General features: G+C 43.0%; 1 protein-coding gene across 1 annotated transcript; it reads left to right on the forward strand.

The window, feature by feature from the left end:
- Positions 1-1,222: 1,222 nt before the first annotated feature.
- LOC147623444 (mitochondrial import inner membrane translocase subunit TIM50-like) lies at positions 1,223-19,977 on the forward strand. Its single transcript, XM_086821605.1, has 10 exons — positions 1,223-1,678; positions 16,101-16,189; positions 16,658-16,694; positions 17,852-17,913; positions 18,020-18,133; positions 18,226-18,330; positions 18,430-18,528; positions 19,001-19,157; positions 19,250-19,352; positions 19,453-19,977. The coding sequence occupies exons 1-10, from the start codon at positions 1,357-1,359 to the stop codon at positions 19,511-19,513; spliced, it is 1,149 nt and encodes a 382-aa protein (XP_086677731.1). The 5' UTR covers positions 1,223-1,356; the 3' UTR covers positions 19,514-19,977.
- Positions 19,978-25,427: the final 5,450 nt, after the last annotated feature.

Genomic DNA, 25,427 nt, shown 5'->3' on the forward strand with positions numbered 1-25,427 from the left:
TTTGACCCAGGGGATCATATGATTCATGTATGGGTCTTCTGCTACATTTAGTCATGGATGTGATTTTTTGGCTTTTGTACATAGCCACTTATATATGTATTTTTCTTTGGGCACGGCCACCCTTTGATTTCGAGGATGAAATCATTGTAGGAGGGGATGGTTTGTAATGAAGTAGGTTTGGGTGAACATGTACATGGGGGATGGGGCCTAGGCACTTGGGCTTAGGGACATTTACATGTGTACTTTCGGGAGCCTTGGGCTATATTAGGCATAGGGCTCATGGACATTGTACCCTTTTGATCATATTCACTCTATAGACATTCATGTATTCTTGGTACTCTTGCCCAAGCTTTCATGGCCTTTCTTGGCTATTACCCTAGGATGGTGACCCACACCCATGTTGTCACTCCATGCTTTGAGTGGCCAACCCTAGTCTCTTGCAGAGAGGCATTTTTCTCCATATGATTTTTTCTCTCTCTTTAAATAATATCTATGGAGGTAAAGCTCTCATTATTGCAGTCGTTTAGGAGCTATGCATTTTTAGAGATAGTAGAGTCATTAGTGAATAGGTGAGCGATGGGAAAGAGCATGGTTAATTTATTATTCATTGAATCTAATTCCATCTTCAAGATACAGACATACAAACAAGTAAAATTTGATTTTATATTGTGATAGGGAAATCTTTCTTAATGCTCTGAACTCCCTAGGTCAGGTCACCAGCATAGAAAACTAGACTAGAGCAACTCTAGCAATGGCAACAAGCTTGAATGAGATCAGGTATATATTAATTCCCGGCCACTTGAATCGCGATGTGAACTCAAGTGAATTGTTCGATGACTCAAGAGACTTGTGCCATGAAACTTCGACCCCAATCACCTTGAGAAGACGCAAGTGCCATCTGCTTGGAAGGTCATCTCCGAGGATAGCACAATTGGAGAACCACGTCCTAGAACCTACAAAGTAGGCGGCTTGCAGTATCAACAAGTGCACGCCGCACTTGCCATTCGGCCGATAAGTATGCAGCCAGACCGATAAGTATGCAGTCGGGACCGTCCCGAACCCCACCCCGATAAGCAGTTGGTTACGATCCTATTTCGTCATCGGAAAAGGGGTGCTATTCGCACCAATTGTTACCCCGCCTGGTACCCCGTAGAAAGAGAAGCCCTGGGAGGGAGAACCCCCGTAGATAGAGAAGCCCTGGAGGTACCGTATCGGGTCCGGGATGGTGGGCGTTCGGAGAAATATTGCTGCGGGCAGCGGCCCGTGTTGCGGGTGTGCAAAGGCCCGTTTGTTAGGGTCTGCTGATGAGTACTCCTAAGCATTAAGGACTCGGCGCTGTGCAGAGTATCTAAAAACATGATGAAACGACGAGGGTTCCAGTGCCTGTGTGCTGCCGGGCAACACTCGATCAGGCCTGTGTCCACGGAAGCTCTTTCTGCTGCAGCTGCGCAATCACAGACGACGACAACAGCAACAGCAACAACGGCAGAGAGCGGCAGACAGGACCCGACTGCACAGCCCTTGTTCTCAGAAGCAACAACAGAGGGCCCCGATTCCACTAGCCCTCCTCATGAAGAATCCCACGCCTCCAAGCAGCACCGCTCTTGGACCGCTGTCAAAGCTGTCCTCACCGGATCACTCGTCGCCGGAACCGTGGCATCCGCATATGTTTCCTATGGTTAGCGTTCCCATCCTCAACTCGTTTATTCAGCTTCAATCTTGTAGTGAATGTATTGTCTATCACATCATGGTACTGGCATTCATGATACCGCTGTCATGGATTCGCTATGGTCGTTGTCATGGCCTCCTGTCGTGGAAGACTGGTACAATCAAGTGACGGATTTGCCAGAGTGCTTACCAGGGCTGATTTGGCTAAAACCAGAGCTTTTTACAATGCTTTTAGGCTCCTCCTTTGGCGGCAGTCATTTTGACGTTTGTTTCTATCACCCTGTTCACCCCTGCAGGCCGCCATGGCTGGGAAAGGCCTGGGGTTGGCCTTTCTGTGAAGGAGAGGAGGCCTTTCCCTACTCCATCATTGTGGATGTCATTCTATTATTGTTTATGTCTATGCACTTGTACCACGAATTGCCCAGTCAATATTTCCCCATCATTATCAATGTCATAGCCAGTGACATTGATATTGATGTGCGTTTTTTTGAGGGGCGCTTGAAACAAAGCAAGGCATGAGGTGCTAAAATAATAGAAAATAAAAGCATAGGAAAAGCATGCAAATCACATAGCTCTAGTTTCACATGCTAGTTATGGGGTCCGAAGGGTAGAGACAAACCAGGGATTTTAGGTCACACAAACAAAAGAAAAGCAGCAACACACATAATGGACTTAAAAAAGCCCAATCATTCATACAATAGTTGGCCTCTTGAATGGAAAGCTCTTCAGTTTGTGGCTTCTTCTACAATGGTTGTACAAGCATCGGAGGAAGAGGCTGGACTGGTAGTGCTCTTCACCAATCCCCACATTTTTTTTTCTTTCGTCAAATGAAATTTATCTTCATTTTTCCAGGTGCGGAAACCTTGGCCATTAAACTTGTCTATGAACATGTGAGAGCTCAGAAAATTAAAGATTTTCAAGATTTTCAAAAATTAGGATTTTCTAGAAATTAGGGTTTTTTGGAAATGATGCACTAGGAAGTTGTAGTTACACTTCATGCTTGATTTATATCCTCAATTTTGAAAAAGATGTAGCAATTAAGATTAATTGCTTGATTAAGGAGGATTTTGTAGAAATTAAAAAGCTCTAAATTTTTTTCTAAATTTGCTTTCTACCTTTTGATTGATTGAAGCTTGCTGACGTGATGAAGGAGCTTTTGTATTGAAGGCAGGTGTGTATAGTGTATATGTCACAGTATTGGTCAGGTTGAGTACATAGTTGTCATGGTACGAAAATACGATACCGTATGGAAATTTTTGGTACAATAGGAAATTTTGGGATATTGTATGATAAAATACGGTTTTTCTAAAACACTTACAAACTATGGAGCTTCAAGTTTGAATGTGAGGGAAGGTTGGGGGGAGGAGTCCACACTGCTTGAGGAACCAGAACATGGAGATGTGTCTCTTCCAGTTGGATCTCCCAATTGTCTCCAAAAAAGGGCCTCAGTTGGATCTCCCAATTGTCTCCAAAAAAGGGCCTGCATGGGTAATGCTATACCAAAGGTCTCCCAGTGTAGTGTTTATGGCTAAGGGATTGTCCTTGCATAGATACAAGTAGCGCATCTAGGGTGATAGTTTTAGGGACTCATCTGAAGATCAAAATGGCCTTGTCCAAATCTTCTCCCTTGTACATAACTTGAGGATCTGATTGTCTAGCCTACCTATACCAAGGATCTCCAAGTGATAAAGCAAGATTCTCTCCTCATCCTACCAATCAAGTGTACAGTGGCCTTACACTTGTCACTTCAATTATTGTGTGGCGCTCCACTTGTCATTGTAGCCTTCTCTTGCCATTTTAGCTCATGGCAGGCCCAAATCTATAAATTGGAGCCCTCTCTCTTCATTAATAGAGACTCTCTTGCCACACACTAGCCTCTACCATGTTACAGCTGCCCTAATGATGACTACTCTCTTTCTCTCTCTCTGGAAGGCTGCCCATGAAGAATACCGGCTGTTGGGGACTGTTTTGGAGGCTTCCATCGCGAAGAAATACTGAAGGCAAGGGTATTTAATCATTTATTATGATTTCTAGCCATTGTACTTGTTGTACAGCCTTTGTACCTGTTGCACCAGCCATTGTATTGGTTGTACCAGTCCTTGTACTCGTTGTACTTGCTGTACCACCCATTGTTCCGGTTGTACCAACTTCTGTACTTGTTGTACCAGCGACTGTACCTACTGTACTAGTCACTGCACATGCTGTACCAGCATTTGTACTTGCTGTACCTACTATACCAGCCACTGTATCGGCTGTACCAGCCATTGTACATGTTGTACTTGCTGTACCAGCTCTATTGCATGAAGACCCGTGGTTTTTGGGGAAGAATCAGTACCCACACGGAGGTATATGGATTATGTTGTTGGCTCGGCATTTCTATAGCCTATGTTCCGGCTTGGTTGCCTCATGTTGGGCTGTGTTATGGCATTTGTATATGGATAATCTGGCATCTCCCGTGGGGAGAGTAAGGCCCTCAAAGCTTGTACATGATATTATTCTCCTTGGGTAATAAAATACTCCAAGGGGTGGGGTCAGCCCATGCCGGCCTCTATGCGGTGTCACACGTGCAAGCTCCATTTTCAGCATTTGTGGATGTTTTGTCCAGCTTTATGTTTTATGCAAAGTGATGATGGATATGCGTTAAGGCTGTGGCCATGTTTAAATGTTTTAATATGCATTGATGGTATCAACAAGTGTGTCAAAGGCCCTAGTCTCCCAGGCACCCCGAGTTACACCTTGATTCCAATAGAAACAAAGGTTGAAATAGGTGGACAAGCGATGTCGTTTCAGAGTTATGGACCATTCTGAAGGTGTTCATGAAGTTGAAGTTACATTCTAGATGGACCATGCATGATGCGTTTCATGTTGCTTGGCTTAAGCACTATGCTAGATCATTGCCCGTAGATGACCAAGATGAATCCAAATGTGACATCATGGACAAAGCAAAGCGATGGTTTTAGAACAGATCCAGCATGGTTCTAGAACATATTTTTTTGCATCGCTTCAAGCATGGATCTCGTAGTAAAGAGTGTCAATTCCTCACGAAGTAGGGATGTACTAAGCTATTTGGCTTGGCAAGAACTTTCGGCATTATTAACGGACTATTTGGAGGCTATGCAGCTTTCGTCAAGTTAAGTAGAAGGGGATGTTATGTGCATCCCGCACTTGGATGCCACGTGGCCATATCTGTACAATAGGTGTAAGTTTGCGAGTGGTAACTGGTCGTTTGTGAGTCCTTATCTGGGACAAGCTAGCCAGGGATCCACTATAGAGGGTCATGGTCAGGAGTGCATATCTAGCACATGAAGTTAGTGCATGTCCCGCATGTCTTACCATATATTATCTTAATGTTGAAGTTCTTTAGGTAATGCATTACTTTGGGACGGTTTGGTTTATTAGGACATTTTGTAGCCATATGTCCTTTCTTTCCCCATTGGAAACATTTACCTTCTTTGACATAATCCTCGAGTTGCTTGCGGGATAGCTTCGTTTGGTACAATGGGGGTGTATTGTCATTTTTGTTGTTTTCTTGTGGTTCGTTCCTTGCCTGAGATCCGCCTTTGAACTTCTTCTTTTGGGACGCGTCTCTATTCTCATTCTTTGATTTGCCCACCATTCAAGGCATATATAGAGCTTCGGCTTGAAAGGCTTTGTCTTGGGCTTCTTCCAAGGTTTTAGGTCCCATCATATAGATTGCTTGATAAAGCTTTGGTTGCAATCCATTGACAAACTCTCATTTCCATCAATGGTGGAATAGGAGTATATGAGGTAAACTTCAATGAGACGGTTGAAAAGTTATTAAGATATGTTGCTACACTTTCTCCCGCCTTTTACTTTACTTCATCCCATTCCTTTTGTACATCTGCCTCGAAGGTTGCAGGAAGGAACTTCTTGTTGAACATGGTTTTGAAATCAGCCCATGATGTAGGCTCGGTCCCTTCTTGGTCCACCTTTAGCCACGAATTCAAGGCGGCATCTTTCAAGTGCATACGGATCGTGCAGAGTTTGGACTTTTCGGAGAAGTCCTCTCCTCCAAAGGCTGCATCAAACTGTTTGATGAAGGATAGAGCTTTTTGAGTGTCCCACTTTCCATAAACGGTATCAAACTTTACGCTTTTCTCTCCCGGCTTGAAGTCCGCTTTGCCGGTTGAAGGCTCCTTTGCCTTCTTTGCTTTTGCTAAGCCATAAGAGGCTGCAACTGATAGAGCGAGTGTGGGGGTAGCTTCTCTCTGTCCTCCATGAGTGATGGATCAGGTGGCTTTGGGTTCTTCTCTATAGGTAACCCCTTTACCTCGCAAGTATGCTTTAGCGGCTTCCATGCCTTCGGCTTCGGTGGTCTAGTCTTTGATAAAGTCTTCAAACATTTGAGCTCTTATGGACTCTTGTTCCTTCTTGGCTCTCCAAGCTAGGAACTCTTCTTCTTGAAGATACTTTTTGAACTTTTGAAAGTCTCGATACTTAGTTGATGTCATGACTGCAGTCTCATGAGAGACGGATTGGCGGCCTTGGATCCTTCCTAGATGCTCTTGATTGTCTTTATAGTTCCCTTCTTGAGGCCCTTGGTCTCCCTCAACTCCCGACATGGTTCTCACCCTAGAAAAGTTTTCTTCAGGAGAAAACCTGCTTTGATACCACTATAAGCCCAATGGAGCGTGTAGTGACAGATGCAACTACGTGTACGAGAGATATAGATAGAGAGAGAAAAGGGGGAGTGATAGATGGGAATAGGGTTTTCACAGAGTACACCACGCTGAGCGGGGAACACTCCTCGCCCCCTCTTCAGGAATTTATTTCAAGAACAATCCACGGGCTTTTCCAAGCCAAGACCAATACACAAATGAATACAATATCAAACAAAAGTGTCGATGTCGAGATCGGACTGAGTCAATGTCAAGGCACAAGATAATTGATGTTGAGCTCACCACGAGAATGACCCACAAAAGATTTACACCAAGCTAGTACCAAAATCAAATTTGATGTTTCCCAAAATATCTTCAAGGTTCTTTTGCTCTCAATCCGGACAAAGGTTAATCCAAAAAGGCTTCACACTAAGATGGGTATGGCTGGTATGCATCTCCACAAGGAAATCCCCTTCTACGTAGAGGTTTAGGGAAGTTGGTGGCAGCAGAGCTTCTTAGGTGGTATTTAAACTTGGTGGCTGGCGCTGGCACCAGCGGTGTCTGGAGGCAGTAGACTGTACAAGGCGACGCAGGTGCTGCAAGCAGAGGTGGTGCAAGCGAGCGCTGTAGGCAAAAGCGGCGCAAGCGCTTCTTTGTGCAGAGGCGCTACAGCTCTCTGAGTAGTGCAGAGGCGGCGGTCAAGGTGCAGGCAGTGCTCAGATGGAGGCGGCAAAGAGGTGCAGAGTGGAGCACCAGCTGAGGAGGGCGTTGCTAGGCGGAGCGCTGGTGATAGCTTCTCAAGATGGCGACGGTGTGTGGCTACAGGAGCAGCGTAGAAAAAAAAAGATGTTCTTGCTTTTCCCAAGGGAGATCTCCACACGTACTTCTTCTATGAACCTCCAAGAGGATACATGCTTCTTTATATACTTGAAGGGGTGCTTGCTTTTGCCACGCTTTGCTTTTGCTTTTACCAGTTGGCTTTTGTTTTATTTTCTTGCTTTTGCTTTGCCACCTTGACATTGTTTTAATAATAGTCAAAGTCCTTGATTTATGCTTTTAGAATCTTCAAGACCTTGCCTTTTGGCTTTGCCACCTTGACATTGTTTTAATAATAGTCAAAGTCCTTGATTTATGCTTTTAGAATCTTCAAGACCTTGCTTTTTGGCCTTGGAAAGTGGCTTTTAGCTTTTTGATCCAGTTCGATGTCCTCTTTCCAACGGTGTCTTGAGATTTTTGGTCAACGAAGTTTGACTTTTGCTTTTTCTTGCATTTTGACCAAGGCTGTTGCTTTTTCAAATGCCAGCATTAGAAACCCTATTTCCATGTGTCCATCTTCCTATCCATGTGTGCGGGCATGAGTTCTATCATGTGAAAAGAGCATGGAGGACCAAATAGTTACACAACTCTTCAAAGGTAGTGGCCCCTAAGGTGTCCTTGGGCTTCATGGACAGATCCCATGGAAATACTGGTTTGGACATGTATACGACGATGACCGATTATGGAAGTTGGTGTCCACAATAGATTGATGGGAGATTTTCCAAGATAACAAATGCATATGCATGTTTGTTTGTTGCCTCCACACTGTTTTTGTTGTCTTTTGAGTGTGGACATTGCTTGGTATTTATTGCGTGTGAATGAGTGCACCACACCAGGAGCGCCTTGACACCCCATGGAGCATGTGTGCTTGCCCTATATGGGACTAAATAGGCGTCTTTTTTCAGATTTGCAGGTGATAATTGTGCACTCAGAACTCTTTCATATTTCATTAAGGTTTTCTAACTAAAGTTTTTGTCACAAGTACACACTACATAAATAATGCTGGACAACTTGAAGGTTTTTAGAGCTTTTCATACGTAGCTCGTTTCTGACATGTCCTAGACTCGGGCTCACAATGGGGGAAACGACATACGGTAAATTTTCTTAAAAAGAGTATTAATGATATGTGTCATATAGCACCATAATGCAGGGTGCATGTGACACGGTCCATCTCCTGACCTAAACCGGTGCCCGTACATCCGACTTGAAGCTTAATAAACGTTCGGTACACCTCTACATCATTCCAGAGGGTCTCCACTAAAGAAGAGGCAACTCTTCAAAGCTTGGGGCAAAGTGGCAAACCAACCAGTACTTATCCACTTCGATAGTGGTGCTACTCACCACTACATCCATCCACGAGTGGTTGAAGCCCTGAACCTTCCTCCGAATAGGTTCGGAACTCCTATTACAATAGGTGCCGCTTTGAAGGAATGTCAGCCGAGATGACTCCTATTTTGGAAAAGCTTCGCTTACAGATTGGAGACTATGTGGATCATGAGAACTTTGTGGTTGGCAAAGTTGAGCACATCTACTTTCTTTGATGACATTATCGTGCATTCAAGAAGAGCATCGGAAGCACTTGGATATAGTATTTCAAGAATTGCGGAAGCACAAGTTATATGTGAATGGCAAGAAGAGTGAGTTCTTTTTGTCAGAGATACACTACTTGGGCCATATAGTGTCCAAGGAATGGGTCAGGATGGACCCAGAAAAGGTCAAGGCTATTGTGGAATGGCCAAAGTTGACTAAGGTGCATGCGAGTTCGAAGTTTCCTTGGCTTATGCTCTTATTATAGAAAGTGTGCGTCTTGCTAGCAGCGCAGCTCGTGGCTCGGTGGGGATAACCAAGACTTGTGGGTTTTGCCCACGGTTGTCATGGTTGGGTGGTGAGGCAGGCCTGCACCCCCTTCACGTTGTTTGGCTTTGTTTTGCAGGTTTCGAGTATTGTTTCAGGAGCGCTCTATGAGAAGATCCGTGGGCATTTGACACCAAAGTTGAAAAAGAATCCTTTGAAGCACTAAAATTTTATGCTAGCAAAGAACCGGTATTGATTATTCGAGATTTTTCGAAGCCATTCGTGCTAGAGTGTGATGCTTTAGGAGATTGCATTGGAGTAGTCTTGAACCAAGAAGGCCATGCTGTGGCCTATGAGAGTCGAAGACTTCAAGGAGCTGAAAAGACCGCACCCATATATGAAAAAGAATTGATGGCTATCATTCATGCATTTAAGATTTGGAAGTACTATCTTATGGGTGTTGAGTTTATTATCAAGACAGATCATCAAAGTCTTAAGTATTTTATGTCTCAACTTAAAATATCAGAAAAGCGTATAAGATGGGCTAGCTATTTGGCCCAATTTCATTTTCAGATTATATACTCATGGGAAAGACAACAAAGTAGCAGATGCTCTATCTCGAAGACTCATGACCCATGCAGTTTCCATGGGATATCATTTGGCTTTCACTATGATGAAAGATCTTTATGCTACCGATAAAGATTTCAAGGACATTTGGGAGAGGTTACTTGGTGACTTCTTATGTCATCAAGGAAGGGTTTCTTATGATGCAAACCCGTTTATGTGTGACCAAGGACTTGAGACCAAAAGTAATGGAAGAATGCCATGTCCCACCTTATATGGGACATAGAGGTATCATGATAACAACTCAGGCCTTGGAAAGTTATTTCTTTTGGCGTAGCGTGAGAAGGGATATTGAGCAATATGTTCGAGAATGTTTGGTTTGTCAGAAGGTCAAGTTTGATCGACAAAAAACTCGTAGGATTGTTACAACCTTTGCTAATTCCCAACATTTCATGGGAAAGTACTGCCATGGACTTCATCTTTGGATTGCCAGAGTCAAGATTTGGGAATGATGGAATATGGACTATTATAGTAAGCAAGCCCACTTCATTCTAGTGAAGAAGACCATCCGTGCAGATTATATGGCAAGATTGTTTGTTCAACAGATTTTCAAGCATCATGGATTACCCAAATCCATTGTAGGGGATAAAGATCCGTGGACTACCAATTTCTTTTGTAGAGTACTTTTCGACATGGGGACAAAGCTGAGTTTTTCCTCGGCTTATCATCTTCAAATAGACTGGCAAAGTGAGATTGTCAACCTCACTATTTTGGATATGCTAAAGTGTTATGCTCTCGAAGCAAAGGTGCCATTGGTTGAGTTAGCCTATAACAACACTGTTTAGTCTTCGATATGCAAAGCTTCTTTTGAGATTATTTATGTCAAACCATTATTGTTGCCTATTTTGAAGACCAAGGAAGAGATCTTCCATGCGGACGAGTTTGTTCGAGATTTGGATACGGCCTTTGCACAGGTTCAAAAGGCTATTGAAACATCTCAGCTGCTGCAGATAAGCACAGAAGGAAGGTCACTTTTGAAGAAGGAGATTGGGTGTTATTGTGATTTGAAAAAGCAAGACTTACAAAGTCAAAAAAGCTAAGGAGCTCAAAGAACCCAAGCTTGCCTCCGGATATTATGGACCTTTTCAAGTTACCAAGAAGATCAACGGTGTATGTTATCGTTTGGACCTTCCAGATCATTGGAGGATACATAATGCCTTCCATGTCAATTTATTGAAGCCCTATACAGAACTACCCTCAGAGCCCCCAGAGCAGCTTGTATTGGAGGGTGGAAGAACAAGAAGAAATCGTACACAGCCAGAATAGATTGTATTCCATTCTGCGAGAAAAAGAGGAAGAATAGTGGTTAGGAAATTCCTCTTGAAGTTTAAGAACTATTCGCTTATGGATGCGAAATGGATGCCAGAAAAGTACTTCAAGGACTACCCAGATATTCTTCGAGCTTATGAGGAAGCAGTTGGTCCAGATGTATTTGAAGTATAGGCCTGAAATGTCTTGTGATCAAGACAGATTTAAGAGGGAGAAGGATTGTAGCCCTAGCCCTCTTCATTGTATATATTTATACTAAAATGGAATTGATCATTATCTTGTTTATATAATGGTCTTGATTGGATATGCTCTAGTTTGGGTGGCAACGATGCCAAAAAGCCCAAGGAGCAAGATTTGTATACGGGAGACAACGATGCCAGATATATTGGATTGTAACATGCGTTGCGGAAGCGTGTTCATGATTAATGCTAAGCAAGGAAGATAATGCTAATCCTATGTTTAGCAAAGACACAAAAGAGAAGGAATTAGACCTAATCTATTGTATATTGCCAAAATATGCTATATATACAATGATCTTGCTGATTCACAGCTTCATGATGCATACCAAAGATCCGTGCAATCCTCTACTTGCAATCGGACAAGAGAAGCTCATGTTGATCCACCAGTGTCCTTGCTGCCTTGCAGACTCTGACAAATGGATCCTCTTGATCTTTGAATGATCATTCGAATGAATGCCTGATGATCCTATTTATAGGAAAAAGGAATGAATTCGTAATCAAGTCGGTTTTGCCTATTTTTCCGACAAAACATTGTCCAAAAAGTCATATTTTGTGTCCTAACTATGTCCAAAAGGTGTCCCAACCATTGGGCTATGTCTTGGGCACTTTCGGGAGCCTGTAGGGTTGCAAAATCTGCTCTAAATTTGCCCCTGAATCTGCCCATATATTTGCTAATGAGAATATACATGTCTATGAGCATTGGGATGAACGGATGTACATGACATCCCCTCTTGCTAAGCTTGGAGCATCGGGGTATTCCATACACCTTTGCTTGCTCCGATTCCGTTTCGGTCCAATTGAAGATTGCACTTCATATCCATTGGCTAAATCCCCAAGCTCTTTGACTTGGTCTTCAAGTTGTCTGGCTCGGTCTCTGGATCTTCTGAAAACTCCTTTGAAACTATCGAGACGACCTCATCCTTCTCCACATAGGATTCAGAAAGATCTACCTGCTCTAGAATCTTCTCTTCGGGTTCAAGTTCGGGTTCGGATTTGGATTTGGGTTGTGGTTGTGGTTCTGGTTCTAGTTCCTTTGCCAATGGTTGATGCTCTTCCAAAAAGAGAGAATCCTCTACTCTTTTGGAAATTCTTGTGGCACTAGTCTCGGCGTCCTCTGTTGTATTGGATTTGCTAAGATTCTCGAGCATTGGCGCTTGTAACTCATCAATTAGTTTGGCCTTGGGCAATGACATCTCAAACAATGGCTGGTGAATCTCCCCATTTGTGATAGCATCATTGTGAAACTTCTCTTGCCTTGGAAGTTCTCCTTCACTCGAATTAATGCTCTCAATCTTTGGTTGTTCCACAACCTTGAGTGATTCCTTTGCTGCCTCTAACTTATCCACCATAGGCATTGTCATCTCCTCAGAATCATTCATCGATCCACACTCCTTTCTTGAGGAAATTGTCTCCTGGTCCGATCTTGGAAGTTCTTTCTTGAAAACTTCCTCTTGTTGAGTGTCAACCACTAGTGAATTTTCTTGTGCTAGCATCCTTGCTTCCCGTCGGGTTTGGATCTAAAGTCGAACTGCCGCCAAGCGTCTCTTTGCCTTCTGTCTTTTAGGATCATCGAGCTTTTCTCCACTGTTTGCGAAAAGTTGGATGAATATGACTGCTGACTTCTTGAATTCCCACAACTCTTCGTTGGATAAAGTCTCGAGAAAGTCGTCTCATGATATTGTTTTGCTGTTTTTTTCGTTGTAATCAGCCTAAAAACCCTAACGTTAGAGTTCCACATGCTCTCTAAACTCCCTAGGTTCATGCTAGGCTTAAATCTAGACTTTCTAGCACTATACTATGCTGAAAATGAATAAAAGCTGGTGCAAAAACGCAGATTTAACGCAAAAACACAAACCCTAATTTTCCTAGTAACATGCGTTGCGGAAGCGTGTTCATGATTAATGCTAAGCAAGGAAGATAACGCTAATCCCATGTTTAGCAAAGACAAAAGAGAAGGAAAGATAGACCTAATCTACTGTATATTGCCAAAACATGCTATATATACAATGATCTTGTTGATTCACAGCTTCATGATGCATACCAAAGATCCCTGCAATCCTCTACTTGCAATCGGACAAGAGAAGCTCATGTTGATCCACCACTGTGTCCTTGCTGCCTTGCAAACTCTGACAAATGGATCCTCTTGATCTTTGAATGATCATTCTAATGAATGCCTAATGATTCTATTTATAGGAAAAATGAATGAATTCGTAATCAAGTTGGTTTTGCCTATTTTTCCCATAAAACATTGTCCAAAAAGTCATATTTTGTGTCCAAACTATGTCCAAAAGGTGTCCCAACCATTGGGCTATGTCTTGGGCACTTACGGGAGCTTGTAGGGCTGCAAAATCTGCCCCTGAATCTGCCCATATATATGCTAATGAGAATATACATGTCTATGAGCATTGGGATGAACGGATGCACATTGCATGGACATTTGCAGTCGGGCGGTCATTGCGACCAGATGGCCCAAATGACTGTATTAGATTTCGCAGTCGAGCGGTCATTGCGACGAGATAGCCCAAATGACTGTATTGGATTTCGTAACTGGGCGGTCATTGCGACCAGATAGCCCAGATGACTGTATTGGATTTCATAGTCAGGCGGTCAATGCGACCAAATGATCCAGATGACTATTGATGAACTCTTGGGCGATCATAGTGACCAGATGGCCTTGAGGGAAGACTGAGCGGTCCTAGTGACTAAGATGGCTCAGCACGATTTCGATGAAATCAAACAGGACATCTTGAACAGGAGGATCATTACTTGTGTATTGCATATTGATGTATGTTTGAATTTCTTTGACTTTGTGTGCTATTTTTGATGCGTGGACGATGCTTGGATTTATGGCATGTGATAGTCCACTGGGCTCTAGACTACCTGGCTAGTACCTGGAATACCCAGTAGACGCGAATGATGCATACTTGTTTGTTGACTAGCTTGTGTCTAGTTTTTGCAAAAGGTAAGTATGCATTTATTTTATCTAACCTTTGACAAGCTATGAAGAACATGTACCATCAAGAACAAGGACATTGGTCTAAGAAAGGCTTAAAGAGGTTGCCAGAGAAGCAGAAGGCACCACTAGATGTATAAGAGCACTAAATGGGGCTAGTACCACGATCATATGCATGCCTCAGTTGAGGACAACTGTGATATAATAGGGAGGGAATGTAACTACTTGGTCCTCCATGCACTTTTCACATGAACTCATGCTCGGACACCTGGATAGGAAGATAGACACATGGAAACAGGGTTTCTAATGCTGGCATTGGAAAAAGCACGAGTCTTGGTCAAAAAGCAAGAAAAAGCAAAAGTCAAACTTTGTTGACCAAAAAGCTGAGGGCACCATTGGAAAGAGGACATCGAACTGGATCAAAAGGCTAAAAGCCGCTTTTTTAAAAAGTTTCTCCAAGGCCAGAAAGCAAGGCCCTGAAGATTCTAAAAGCATAAACAAGAACTTTGACTATTATTAAAACAAAAGCAACGAGGCAAAGCAAAAGCAAGAAAATAAAACAAAAGCCAAGTGGTAAAAGCAAAAGCAAAGTGTGGCAAAAGCAGGCACCCCTTCAAGTATATAAAGAAGCATGCACCCTTTTGGAGGTTCATAGAAGAAGTATGTGTGGAGATCTCCCTTGGAAAGAGCAAGAACATCTTTTTTTTTGTGCGCTGCTCCTATAGCCATACACTGCCGCCACCATGAGAAGCTATCACCGGCGCTCTGCCCAGCAGCGCCCTCCTCAGTCGACGCTTTGCCTAGCAGCGCCCTTCTCAGCCAGCGCTCCGCCCAACAGCGCCCTCCTCAGCCAGGGCTCCGCTTTGTGCCTTCTTGCCGCCTCCGTCTGAGCACCGCCTGCACCTTGACAGCCGCCACTGCACTACTTAGAGAGCTGTACGCCTCAGCCCAGAGGAAGAAGCGCTTGCGCTGCGTTTGCCTGCAGCGCCCGCTTGAACCACCTCTGCATGCAGCGCTTGTGCCGCCTTGTATAGTCTGTTGCCTCCAGACACTGTTGGTGCCGGTACCAGTGCCAGCCACCAGGTTTAAACACCACCTAAGAAGCTTTGCTGCCACCAACTTCCCTAAACTCTACGTAGAAGGGGATTTCCTTGTGGAGATACATACCCATCTTGGTGTGAAGCCTTTTTGGATTTACCTTTGTCTGGATTGAGAGAAAAAGAACCTTGAAGATATTTTGGGGAACATCAGATTTGATTTTGGTACTAGCCTGGTGTAAACGTTTTGTGGGTCATCCTCGTGTGGTGAGCTCGGCATTAGTTATCTTCTGCCTTGACATCGACATAGCCCGATCTTGACATCGACACTTTTGTTTGATATTGTATTCATTTATTGGACCTAGCTTGGAAAAGCTTGTGGATTGTTCTTGAAATAAATTCCTGAAGAGGGGGTGGGGCCTGTTCCCCGTTGAGCGTGGCGTACTGTGTGAAACCCCTATTCCCATCTATCACTCCCCCTTCTCTCTCTCAATCTCTCTCTCTCGTACACGTGGTTGCATCTGTCACTGCTCGCTCTGTTGGGTTTACAAGTCGTCCAATCATGTCTTTGTACTCTTCATGGATGCTGTCCTGCACATGTCCAAGTTAGAGTCTCAAGGATGCCACTCATAAATTCTAATCCAAGTTTAATGTGAGTCAGGAGGTTGGTGACACTTGCTTCATCTCTCTCTCTCTCTCTCTCTCTCTCTCTCTCTCTCACACACACACACACACACACACACTAGTTTTCTTGATTTATATCATAACTTCCTGAGTTTCTGGTTTTATTAGTTACTCTATCGGTTGACTTAAATCTTCAGGAATTTGTAATTGTTTTTCTGTCCTTGTATTCTTTGCAAGACATTTTCCTTGTTTGTGTTTGTTTGTTGTTAAATAAATGCAATTACCCTCTCAATTTGTAAGGTTGGACAATCTTATGAAGGTATATATTCCTGATTGCATTGATAAAAGCGTGCTTGTATTAACTGTAAAAGAAAGAAGCTAATATTTTAATGGCTTTCCTCCTTTAGAAAATTGGTCACATTGTCCCATTGTTTTGAATGAGGTTTTGTGTTTGTAGCTTTTACTTCTGAGCAAATCAATAACAAAGTTGCTGCTTTGCGGACGTCAGCGGAAGTAAATCATTTGGAAAATGACAACCTCTTACAAGTAATTTTTGAAGCAATCATACCTTTAGAATCATTGGATGTTTAAAAGGTCATATAGGTATTTATGCATGGGTGGAGGTAGGTGAAGGGATTTAGGATATGGTTATAGCTAACGGCTGGAGGGTTTAGGATACGGTATAGCTAATGGGTAAAGGGGTTGAAGGGTGGGGTCCATTGTGTAGGTAGAGGGTGCAGGATATGGGTAGGTGTGGGGGCTAGGCAGGTTGAGGGTGGGGCCCATTGTGTAGGTAGAGGGTGCAGGATATGGGTAGATGTGGGGGCTAGGCAGGTTGAAGGATAGGATCCGTTGGGTAGGTAGAGGTTGTTATGGAACTTAATTTTACTGGTTTCTAGCGTACTGTTTTGTTTTAAAGTTGGTAGGAGACGATCATAAGTTAAAACAAAGCTTAGCACTTGTGTTCCTAAGATATCTAATAACGATTTTGTTTTTTGTTTTCATGGTTGGCAGAGAATTCAAAATGTTTTGTATTCAACCACCATGAAAGGTATGCTTGCTTTTTATTTTGTTTCTTTTCTCTTTTCCTTTTCAAGTGTACATGTATGGCTTAGATTGAGAACACACGACTCGGTCATGGTGCATGCATCATTTAGGCCTATGACATTTGATTCAGATGAACAGAATAGGTCAACTACATATTGACACTTGTATATTTGTATTTATTCCTTTCCAAGGCTTGCTGAGCTCCAAATTTTGTGTAATGTCATTGCTATTTCCCATGCACTGTGCAGTCTATGGGTTCTGAGAGGTCCTCTTTGCAGCATGCCATGCGCACATGCAACTGGATTTGTCATCCTGCAAGGAGATTTTGCCGTCTTACCTAATGGATCGCTTGTTGGGAATTAGGCTACTTAAGAGGCATAGAGGCATAGTGCCACCTTGCTGGATCAGGTGGCCATTAGTATTGAGGGGGACTTATTTAGGCTAGCCATAGTTTCCTCAGCATTGAATTCAAGCAGGAACTGCATGCCGCTGATGTATGGTACACATACAGTAGCCTGTTTAGGATTTATTATACATGTACCATACTTAGGCTGGTTCTAAGATAGGGCCACCCACCCATCATGATTGCTTGTTGGGAATTAGGCTACCCTAAAAGTGAAATGTGATTCGAAATCTTGAGAGTACCATACTTGGGCTGGTTCTAGAATAGGGCCACCTACCCATCGTGACTGCTTGTTATATGGATGGACAGGTGCCATTAGTATTTAGGGGGACTTATTTCGGCTAGCCATAGTTTCCTCAGCATTGAATTCAAGCAGGAAGTGCATGCCGCTGATGTATGGTACACATACAGTAGCCTGTTTAGGATTTATTATACATGTACCATACTTAGGCTGGTTCTAAGATAGGGGCACCTACCCATCATGATTGCTTGTTGGGAATTAGGCTACCCTAAAAGTGAAATGTGATTCGAAATCTTGAGAGCACCATACTTGGGCTGGTTCTAAAATAGCGCCACCTACCCATCGTGACTGCTTGTTATATGGATGGACAGGTGGTCTCAACCAAACAATCCATTCCTATGCCACCTGCAGGGATTGTGTTGTATGCAGTCTTAGCTAAGGGCATACTACATAGCAAGCATATGTCAAATTTGAGCCATGTAAAGGTGTACCTGAACTTGCACTTTTGCTGCTGCAGCTGTAGCGGGTGTTGCCGGACTTTACCTTGAGACGCGGAAGTCAATTGAGGACCAAGTTAGGGTGAGTTGTCTAATTATTCAAGAGATTGCAACATGCTTCATGAACAGGAGCGCAATGTATTATTCTGGCTCGGTGCAAATAACTCCAGTTCTGCAACGTTTTGTAGGGTTTTACGGCACCTGCGTCCGACAAGCTTTTACCGGATCTTCTTCCACAAGAGAGACATGTCTTTACTTTGGTTTTAGATCTGAATGAGACGTTGGTGTACTCAGATTGGACAGTATGGACTCTTTAATGGAATGTGAGAGAGTGTGCTTAAGGATTCTAGAACAGGCGTGTAATAGAGTTCTAATCAGACCAAAGGTTTTGTAGAGAGACCGGGGATGGCGGACTTTCAAACGTCCTGGAGCCGAGGCATTTCTTGAGCATCTAGCACAGTACTACGAGCTGGTGGTGTATACGGATCAGTTGCCTTTTGTAAGTATTTACAGACTTCATGGCATGTGGATTCCCCATGTCAAATTTACCTATCTGGTACAACATGTTCTCAAGGTTTTGTTGTGGCTTCGAATCCAGTCAGTTGATCCAATCCTGGAAAAATTGGACCAGAAAGGGTGCATTCGGTATCGTCTCGCACGGGAAGCGACTCAGTACATCCATGGCAAGCACTACAAAGTAAGCTTTTTTTCCCTGGACACCATACATACCATGCATTTGAGCTGTGTAAAGTCTTCTGTGTTGAGATCTCACCACTATCAAGTGCTGTCTGATTCTCTATATGTATGTATTTATGGATTCATTTTGTATATATTTTTTCTCCAAGCTAACGTTAGTCGGGAATCGGGATAGTTGCCTTGTTACATGTAGTTTTGTTCTCTAAGTTTATTTGCTAAAAAAATATTTGAAACCTTCTAACAAAAAGAAACATGGCATTGTAAACCTCCTAAAATGTATGTATGCAGGCATGCAAAGCACACTTGTATGTCTTGTTTCTTTCTCCAAGCTTACATTGGTTGGGGCACTTGCTTGTTTTGTGTAGTTCTTTTGTCCGCGTGTTTATGTTAAAAAAACATTCAACCCCTAACAAAAAGAAACATTGCTATACCTTTTAATTTGTTCATGTGAAAAATTGTTTTTTCTTTTGCAGGATTTGTCAAAGCTAAATAGAGATCCTGCACATGTAATGTTCTTAAGTGCCCATGCAACAGAAACATGTTTGCAGCCTGAGAACGCAGTAACTGTGAAGCCTTGGAAGCTTGAAACAGATGACACAATGCTTTTGGACCTCCTGCCATTCTTTGAATGTAAGCACGGGATATCACCTTTACAGTGTTGATATGTCTGGTTCGCTCATGAAGATTAGCTATGGTTCTGATGCTGTCTACTCCGTGCACAGATGTTGCTCGTTATCGCCCGGCAGACATTAGACCTGTACTGGCCTCATACAGTGGTCATGACATACCATCCGAATTTCTTATACGAACAAAAGATTATCAAAGGCATGAACCTTCTGGATAGTGCTTTTTGGGGTCATTTTATGGTTTGTGACATGGTCTCATTGTGAAACATTATGAGATGGAATTGCTGTTTTAACTGCAGGAAAATGCGGGAGCTGAAGTCTCAAAACCCTTTTTTTAAAAGCTCCCGATCCAGTCAGTAGCTTAATTGATGGGCTAACACCCGCATGCTTTAGAGAGCCTCTTACTTTGCCAGTTTTGTTGATAGGCATTGGGGATCCAGGATGAGCCTTGTAGCTGTTTTTTTGTATAGATTTTGGGCCCTTTCGTTGGACGGTATACTCATAAGGGTCTTGGGGTTGAAGGCACGCATGTGTGTCTTAGGATTAGGTTAAAAAATGTCAGCATGGTTTTGCATGTTGTACCAAAAATGTAAACATTGCCTGGGATGAAACTTGCAGGCAATTATTGAGTGTGTTAGTGTATCTCCATACGTAAGTGACTGGTCCTTTGACAAGTGTTGAGAGTAGGTAGGGGATTGGAATCTGGTAAATGAAAGCTGGGAACCTTAGCTAACCTAAATTCAAGATAGCATTAAGGTACCTTTAACTAAATACTAATGCGAATTGTACCCTAGTTATATTTATGCTAGTATTGGGTTATTTCATAGTTTGCGGATTGGATTGTATGCTCCTTTATGTAGCCTTTGCATTAGCATCCTGTACTGTAAAGGGTCGTCATGATTTATATGGTCTGTGCAATCAGGTGTGCAGCCAACGCCATCATCTCTGGCTTTTCCGAACAGATTTAAATGTCACTTCTTTTACTCTATATTGTACCCACAAAGAATGGAGCACCTTTTATGCTGATGGATTTTATCCTAGTCAAAGGGAGTAACTTTCAGGCTTTGGGCCATAATGTTTATTTCACCTTACTTGTTTACTCTTTCAGTTGATTACATTCTTGGTTCACATGCAAATATGTAGAGAAAGCAGGAAGAGCAATCGTCTTTCATTATGTGTGCAGATATGTTGAGAAATAATGGTGTATGCAGTAAAAATAAGAAAAGCGAGGAATGGTTGGCACAGCACCTCACAAGCCCCCACATTGAGTAACGAGGAGTTAGTGCAGAGTCCTAATGTGGCGAGTCCATTACAAAGTGTGCAATCGCAAGAGCTCCTCAGGCAGTAATTCAAGCATTCTTAGAAACAGACTATGAGGAGAGCATCAAAACAGGTAATCCTTTGTTGAAGCCAGAATTGATGTGCAAAGCATTGTTGGACATCACTCCATTCAACATAGCAACAAGGATATACCATGAGGCCTCCACTGACAATTTGCAAAAGCAACCGTGGATACTATAACGAGCAGAGCCCTTGTCGAGAATGAGGAGAGAGAACTATATGGGAGAATATGGCTGATCGTATAAGGTTATCAATCCCTCAACTATAAGATTTATTGGAAATACTCTTGGTCACCCAGATTATTGTGCATAGCTATAAAAGATGGAAGCAGAAGTATTGTGTTCATACAAGAGGAAATGTAAGCATAGCTTATATATGGTGGGAATCTCCCACCAATTAATGCATTTGCCATGCAACTTGCTGGTGCGCAAAGTTATTCTGTATTGAAGAATATATTAGAATCTATGTACAAGAAACCTTAACCTGCTCACCTTGCAACTGTAGTGGTGGGTTAAAACCGTCTATTTATTGGAGCTCAAATTTACCTTCAATGCTATAACTTTTTTTTTCTTCTGATAGTCTTCGACACAAAGGTAACTTCTTTTGTTATGGACTAGAGCTAGTGCCATAGTCAAGAATTCAGAATTATTGTTATGAGAATTTTGGGAGATCGGAGAGTTTGCATCAACAAAGGTGTCAAAGTTGGACCCTAGAAGTAAGATAGGTTAGTAATGAGATCGGAGCAATGCAAGACAGCCCATTACTAGCCTTAGAATACCACACTTGTCAAAACTAACAGTTAGCTCAATTGATTCATTCAGCATGCAGAAGTGGATATGTCGAATCACCCAAAACACATGGTGAGAATTGTTGTGTTTAGGAAAAGCACCATAGATATGATAATTGTGTGCAACAAGGGCATCCAAACTAAAGGCATCTATCAAGGTATTTTCAGCATAAACGATGGCATCAAACACAAGTGCATGGTTTTCATGTGTGTCATTGCATACATCATCCTCATAGGCGTATGATTCCATTGGTTTTGAGTCTGTAATTTGAACGTCTCACTGTTGCACCATCAATCAAAGCACCAACATGTGCATCATCATCAGCATCAATATCATTATGTGTAATCGTAAGGGAATCATTGCATACCATATCCTTGTTATTAACATGCACATTGAAAACATCACAAACTTTCCTCCTTTTGTAGGTTTATAACATCATTATTCTCACCACATACATCATTATGGATTGCAATCATGTCATCAAAGGCAACCACTCGTTATCGAAACTACAACTTGCAATTCATGCCAATTGGGCACACAATGTTCAAAATTCATAAAACTTAAAGAAATGCATTATTGAACTAAGCATTTCTACAACATTTGTATTGTGAGAAAGTTACAATTACTTCTTGAAAATATTTCCATTTAAAAGATTTAATGGCAAAATTTTCATCTCCATAGATCGTTCTCCAACAAAAGGAGATATTTCCATGGTATACTATCGAAGGGTCAGGTGTTGCCTTAACAATAGTTTAGGGCTAAAGTTAATAGTCATCTCACACTAGTCTATCCCAATTGGCTCACCAAGATTCACGTTGTTGTGGCTGTCTTCCTCTGCGGCGACCCTGTCCAGGCTGCCAATCCGAGGTCTCTGTGGACTGAGCAAGTGTCTCGGAGGCTGCCTGTCGAGCCGCATCTGTGAGCGGGCCATCGAGGGTTTGCTGCTGCGGTGAAGGTCGGGGTCTCCTGCGAGGGCAGGCCTTGGCCAAGTGGCCGACCTGCCTGCATATAAAACACTGGTTCGGGAGCCCCGAAAACTCCACTCTCTGATCAATCCACCCCCCCCCCTATCCTAGGTAACTGAATGACCTTCGGAAGGGAGGAGTTGTCAAGAACCAAAACGTTGACCGAAGGCAGCTGCTCTGGCCACCACTGAAGTTGCAGTGGGACCAGATCTATTGATTGATTGTTAAGAAGGTTTAAATTTTTTGAAAGTGATGACTTGGGTCCCTAACGCACCTTCTAGAGTACCAATCATGGGTTGTAGTGGTAAACACCACTCTATTTGCTAAGCCAAGAATGCAGATAAGCTAAATACACAATCACATCTAATCCCATGTTGTTTATTATTGGCAGCATCTATGAGTGAGAGAGAGAGAGAGAGAGAGAGGTTTTTTTTTACGTCGTAGCAACTATGCCAAGAGCTCTAGAAGGACTCTCCGACGAAGCTGGACTTGAACCTAGGTGGATCAAGGGCCCTTGCACTAGCCACTTCTGGCCCATGTCGGGGTGCAGAAGGGTAGTGCGAGGGTCCCTTTTTATTACACACACCCGCCCAAGAGAGATTCCTTCTGAAGATATGACAGATGGGCCAGGTATTAGCGCGAGGATTTTGTGTTGCAAACTTTCATGCAGCTCAAATAGCCCTTTAAGAAATAGATTTTGAATGTTCGCATTCACGTTATGCATGTGATGGTGTGAAAATAATCAAACACATAGACACCTACTTCCAGATTCTATGATATAAGACTGTGATGCTGATTAGAGCGCATAAGTTGCATCTGCTTCTAGATTCTATGATATAAGACTGTGATGCTGATTGGTGCATAGACCATGCTTGCCTCTGCGGGGTGAGATGGAGCAGGCCTCATCCACGTTGTGCCAACCATGTGTGTGCATCCACTGAATGACCCTATGATGAAACCTTGCTTGAAATGGGTGAGGAGGGAGAGGTTTCACCTACTCTACCTATCCATCTATTAGAGGTTGGTCAGCATGGTGAGGACACACAGGCTGTGGTAAGCAGATCAAGTCAAATAATGTCCTCCCATTTTACTCCATCTTTAAAAGCTGCCAGCCCAATTGAGTCTGAGTTTGTGCAGGTGTTCCATGAGGTCAAGTCTCCTGGCAATCTGGAAGCACTCCTGCTGGATGTGGTAGGTGAGGTTGGCTCTGCCTTCTTGTTGGACTGGATGCGACTGTGAATCATGTGTCCATGTCGACTTCTCAAAGTAGCTCTACTCCTATTGGGGAGCACTCGTTGGTGGCTACCTAGTATTCTAAGAGCTTGGCGAGCTTGGTGGCCTTCCTATTCTTGATGGGTGTGAGGTGCACAATATTTGAAGAGGTTTCAGATGCCCCTACAATAGTTGCCATGATGGTAGTGGAGGATGCAGAGAGGGTTGGAAGAGGCAGGGAGGATTCTGGATAAAATTGGCAAGAGTTTGGTCTAGTTGGAGAGGGAATAGTGGAAAATGAGAAGGGCGCCCTCTCTTGTATTTACCTGGGAACGTACATACACAAGTGGGTACATATGTTCGTAGACCATTCTTGGGAACGTAAATACATAGAATGACGTACGTGCATTCTCATCTCTAAACATACATGCTGAGATGTGAACGTACGTGCACAGATGAGAACATATGTGCATAGAACGTGAACGTACATGCATTCCGATCTCTAAACATACATGCTGAGATGTGAACGTGCGTGCATAGATGAGAACATATGTGTATAGAACATGGAAATGTGCATGTGCAAAAGAGTACGTGAATGCACAAAAACGTGGAAACATGTGTGGATAGATAAGAACGTGTATGTGTATCTTGTTCATAGGTGTTGTTATTATTTTTTAATGATGGAGTGCCTTAGTTAGTGGTTTCTGATCACTAGAAATTAGGGCAATGGTGTGTACGATGGACTAGGTTTTCGCCCACCGTGGACCCCATCCTTTTGCTTTCTTCTTTTCTCCTCAACTGCTTTCCTTGACACTTTTTTTTTTTGCTTTCTTGGACACTTTGTATGATTTTTTTTATTGGTATCCCTCTTCATCTGGCAAGGGTGAGGTACCTATTTTTAGCCCACTTAGCGATGCTTGAGAGGGATGGTAGTTGTGGCAGGAAAATGGGTGGTTCAGGGCCTTCAAAGGAATCATAGGCTTCTAAGTTTGAGGTGGAAGGAATATCTTGTCCAAGGTATGTTCGGAGATGTTCATGGGGCTCCATGAATTGGTCAAATTTTATCTTACCCTTCTTTAGGGTTGCACCTGCGGTTTCCTTGTTGTTGGTAGCCTTGGGTTTCCACCATTGCCATCTCTTCTTGATTATTTTTGTTGTGTGACTAAAGAGGTTGGGGGAATCGATGGTGTGACCTTAGGGACCCAAATGCTTCTGTTACCTTTATAATACCCTTCCACTTGGGCCACTAGGCACCCACCATCTTTGGGTAGTGCATTTTTGTTGGGGTTGTATAGACTCCTTTGAGTGTCGTACTCTTCAGCACATCACCCAAGAGCCATGGCCTCAAAGATTTTGTCCTCATCCCCTAATCCATGTTCTAAGTTTTCTTGGGTTGTGGAATTGGTTCTTTCCCTGGTCTCCTCTTAAACAAGGTGAAATTGGTCTTTGCACTGGTGTCCTCTCCAACCATGGGGACTATTGGAGGTTCCATTTGCACTTTGCATGCCCTTACTAATTCCTAGGCTACTTCTATCTTGCTTTTCATCTCAACAATAGGATTGGGATATTCTGCTAGCTTCTTAAGGCAAGTTGCTAGGGTTGCGAGGACTACTTCTTCCAAGTCTTTGGGGATTCAATTCTTCCTCTAAAGAGGATGGAGAGTTGTTGGAAACTGTATCCTCACCTGATCCCTCTTAAACTGTCACTCGGTCTTCTCCTTGTCCTACCTTCATCTTCTAGTCTCTCAGGGTGTTGAGTACGGGGATGTAGAGATGTTGGAAACTGTATCCTCATCTGATCCCTCTTAAACTGTCACTCGGTCTTCCCCTTGTCCTATCTTCAAAGACCTTCATCTTCTGGTCTTAGGGGTAACTCTGGCATGTTTCAAAATCTCATTAGGGCAGTTGGTAGGATTCAAGCCAGGTTTCATGCCATTTGAGTACGAGGATATCTGAAGCCTATCCTGCT

This window comes from Cibotium barometz, chromosome 27 (assembly GCF_041138505.1).
Source record: "Cibotium barometz isolate CiBa-2024 chromosome 27, ASM4113850v1, whole genome shotgun sequence".
Classification (NCBI taxonomy): Eukaryota; Viridiplantae; Streptophyta; class Polypodiopsida; order Cyatheales; family Cibotiaceae; genus Cibotium; species Cibotium barometz.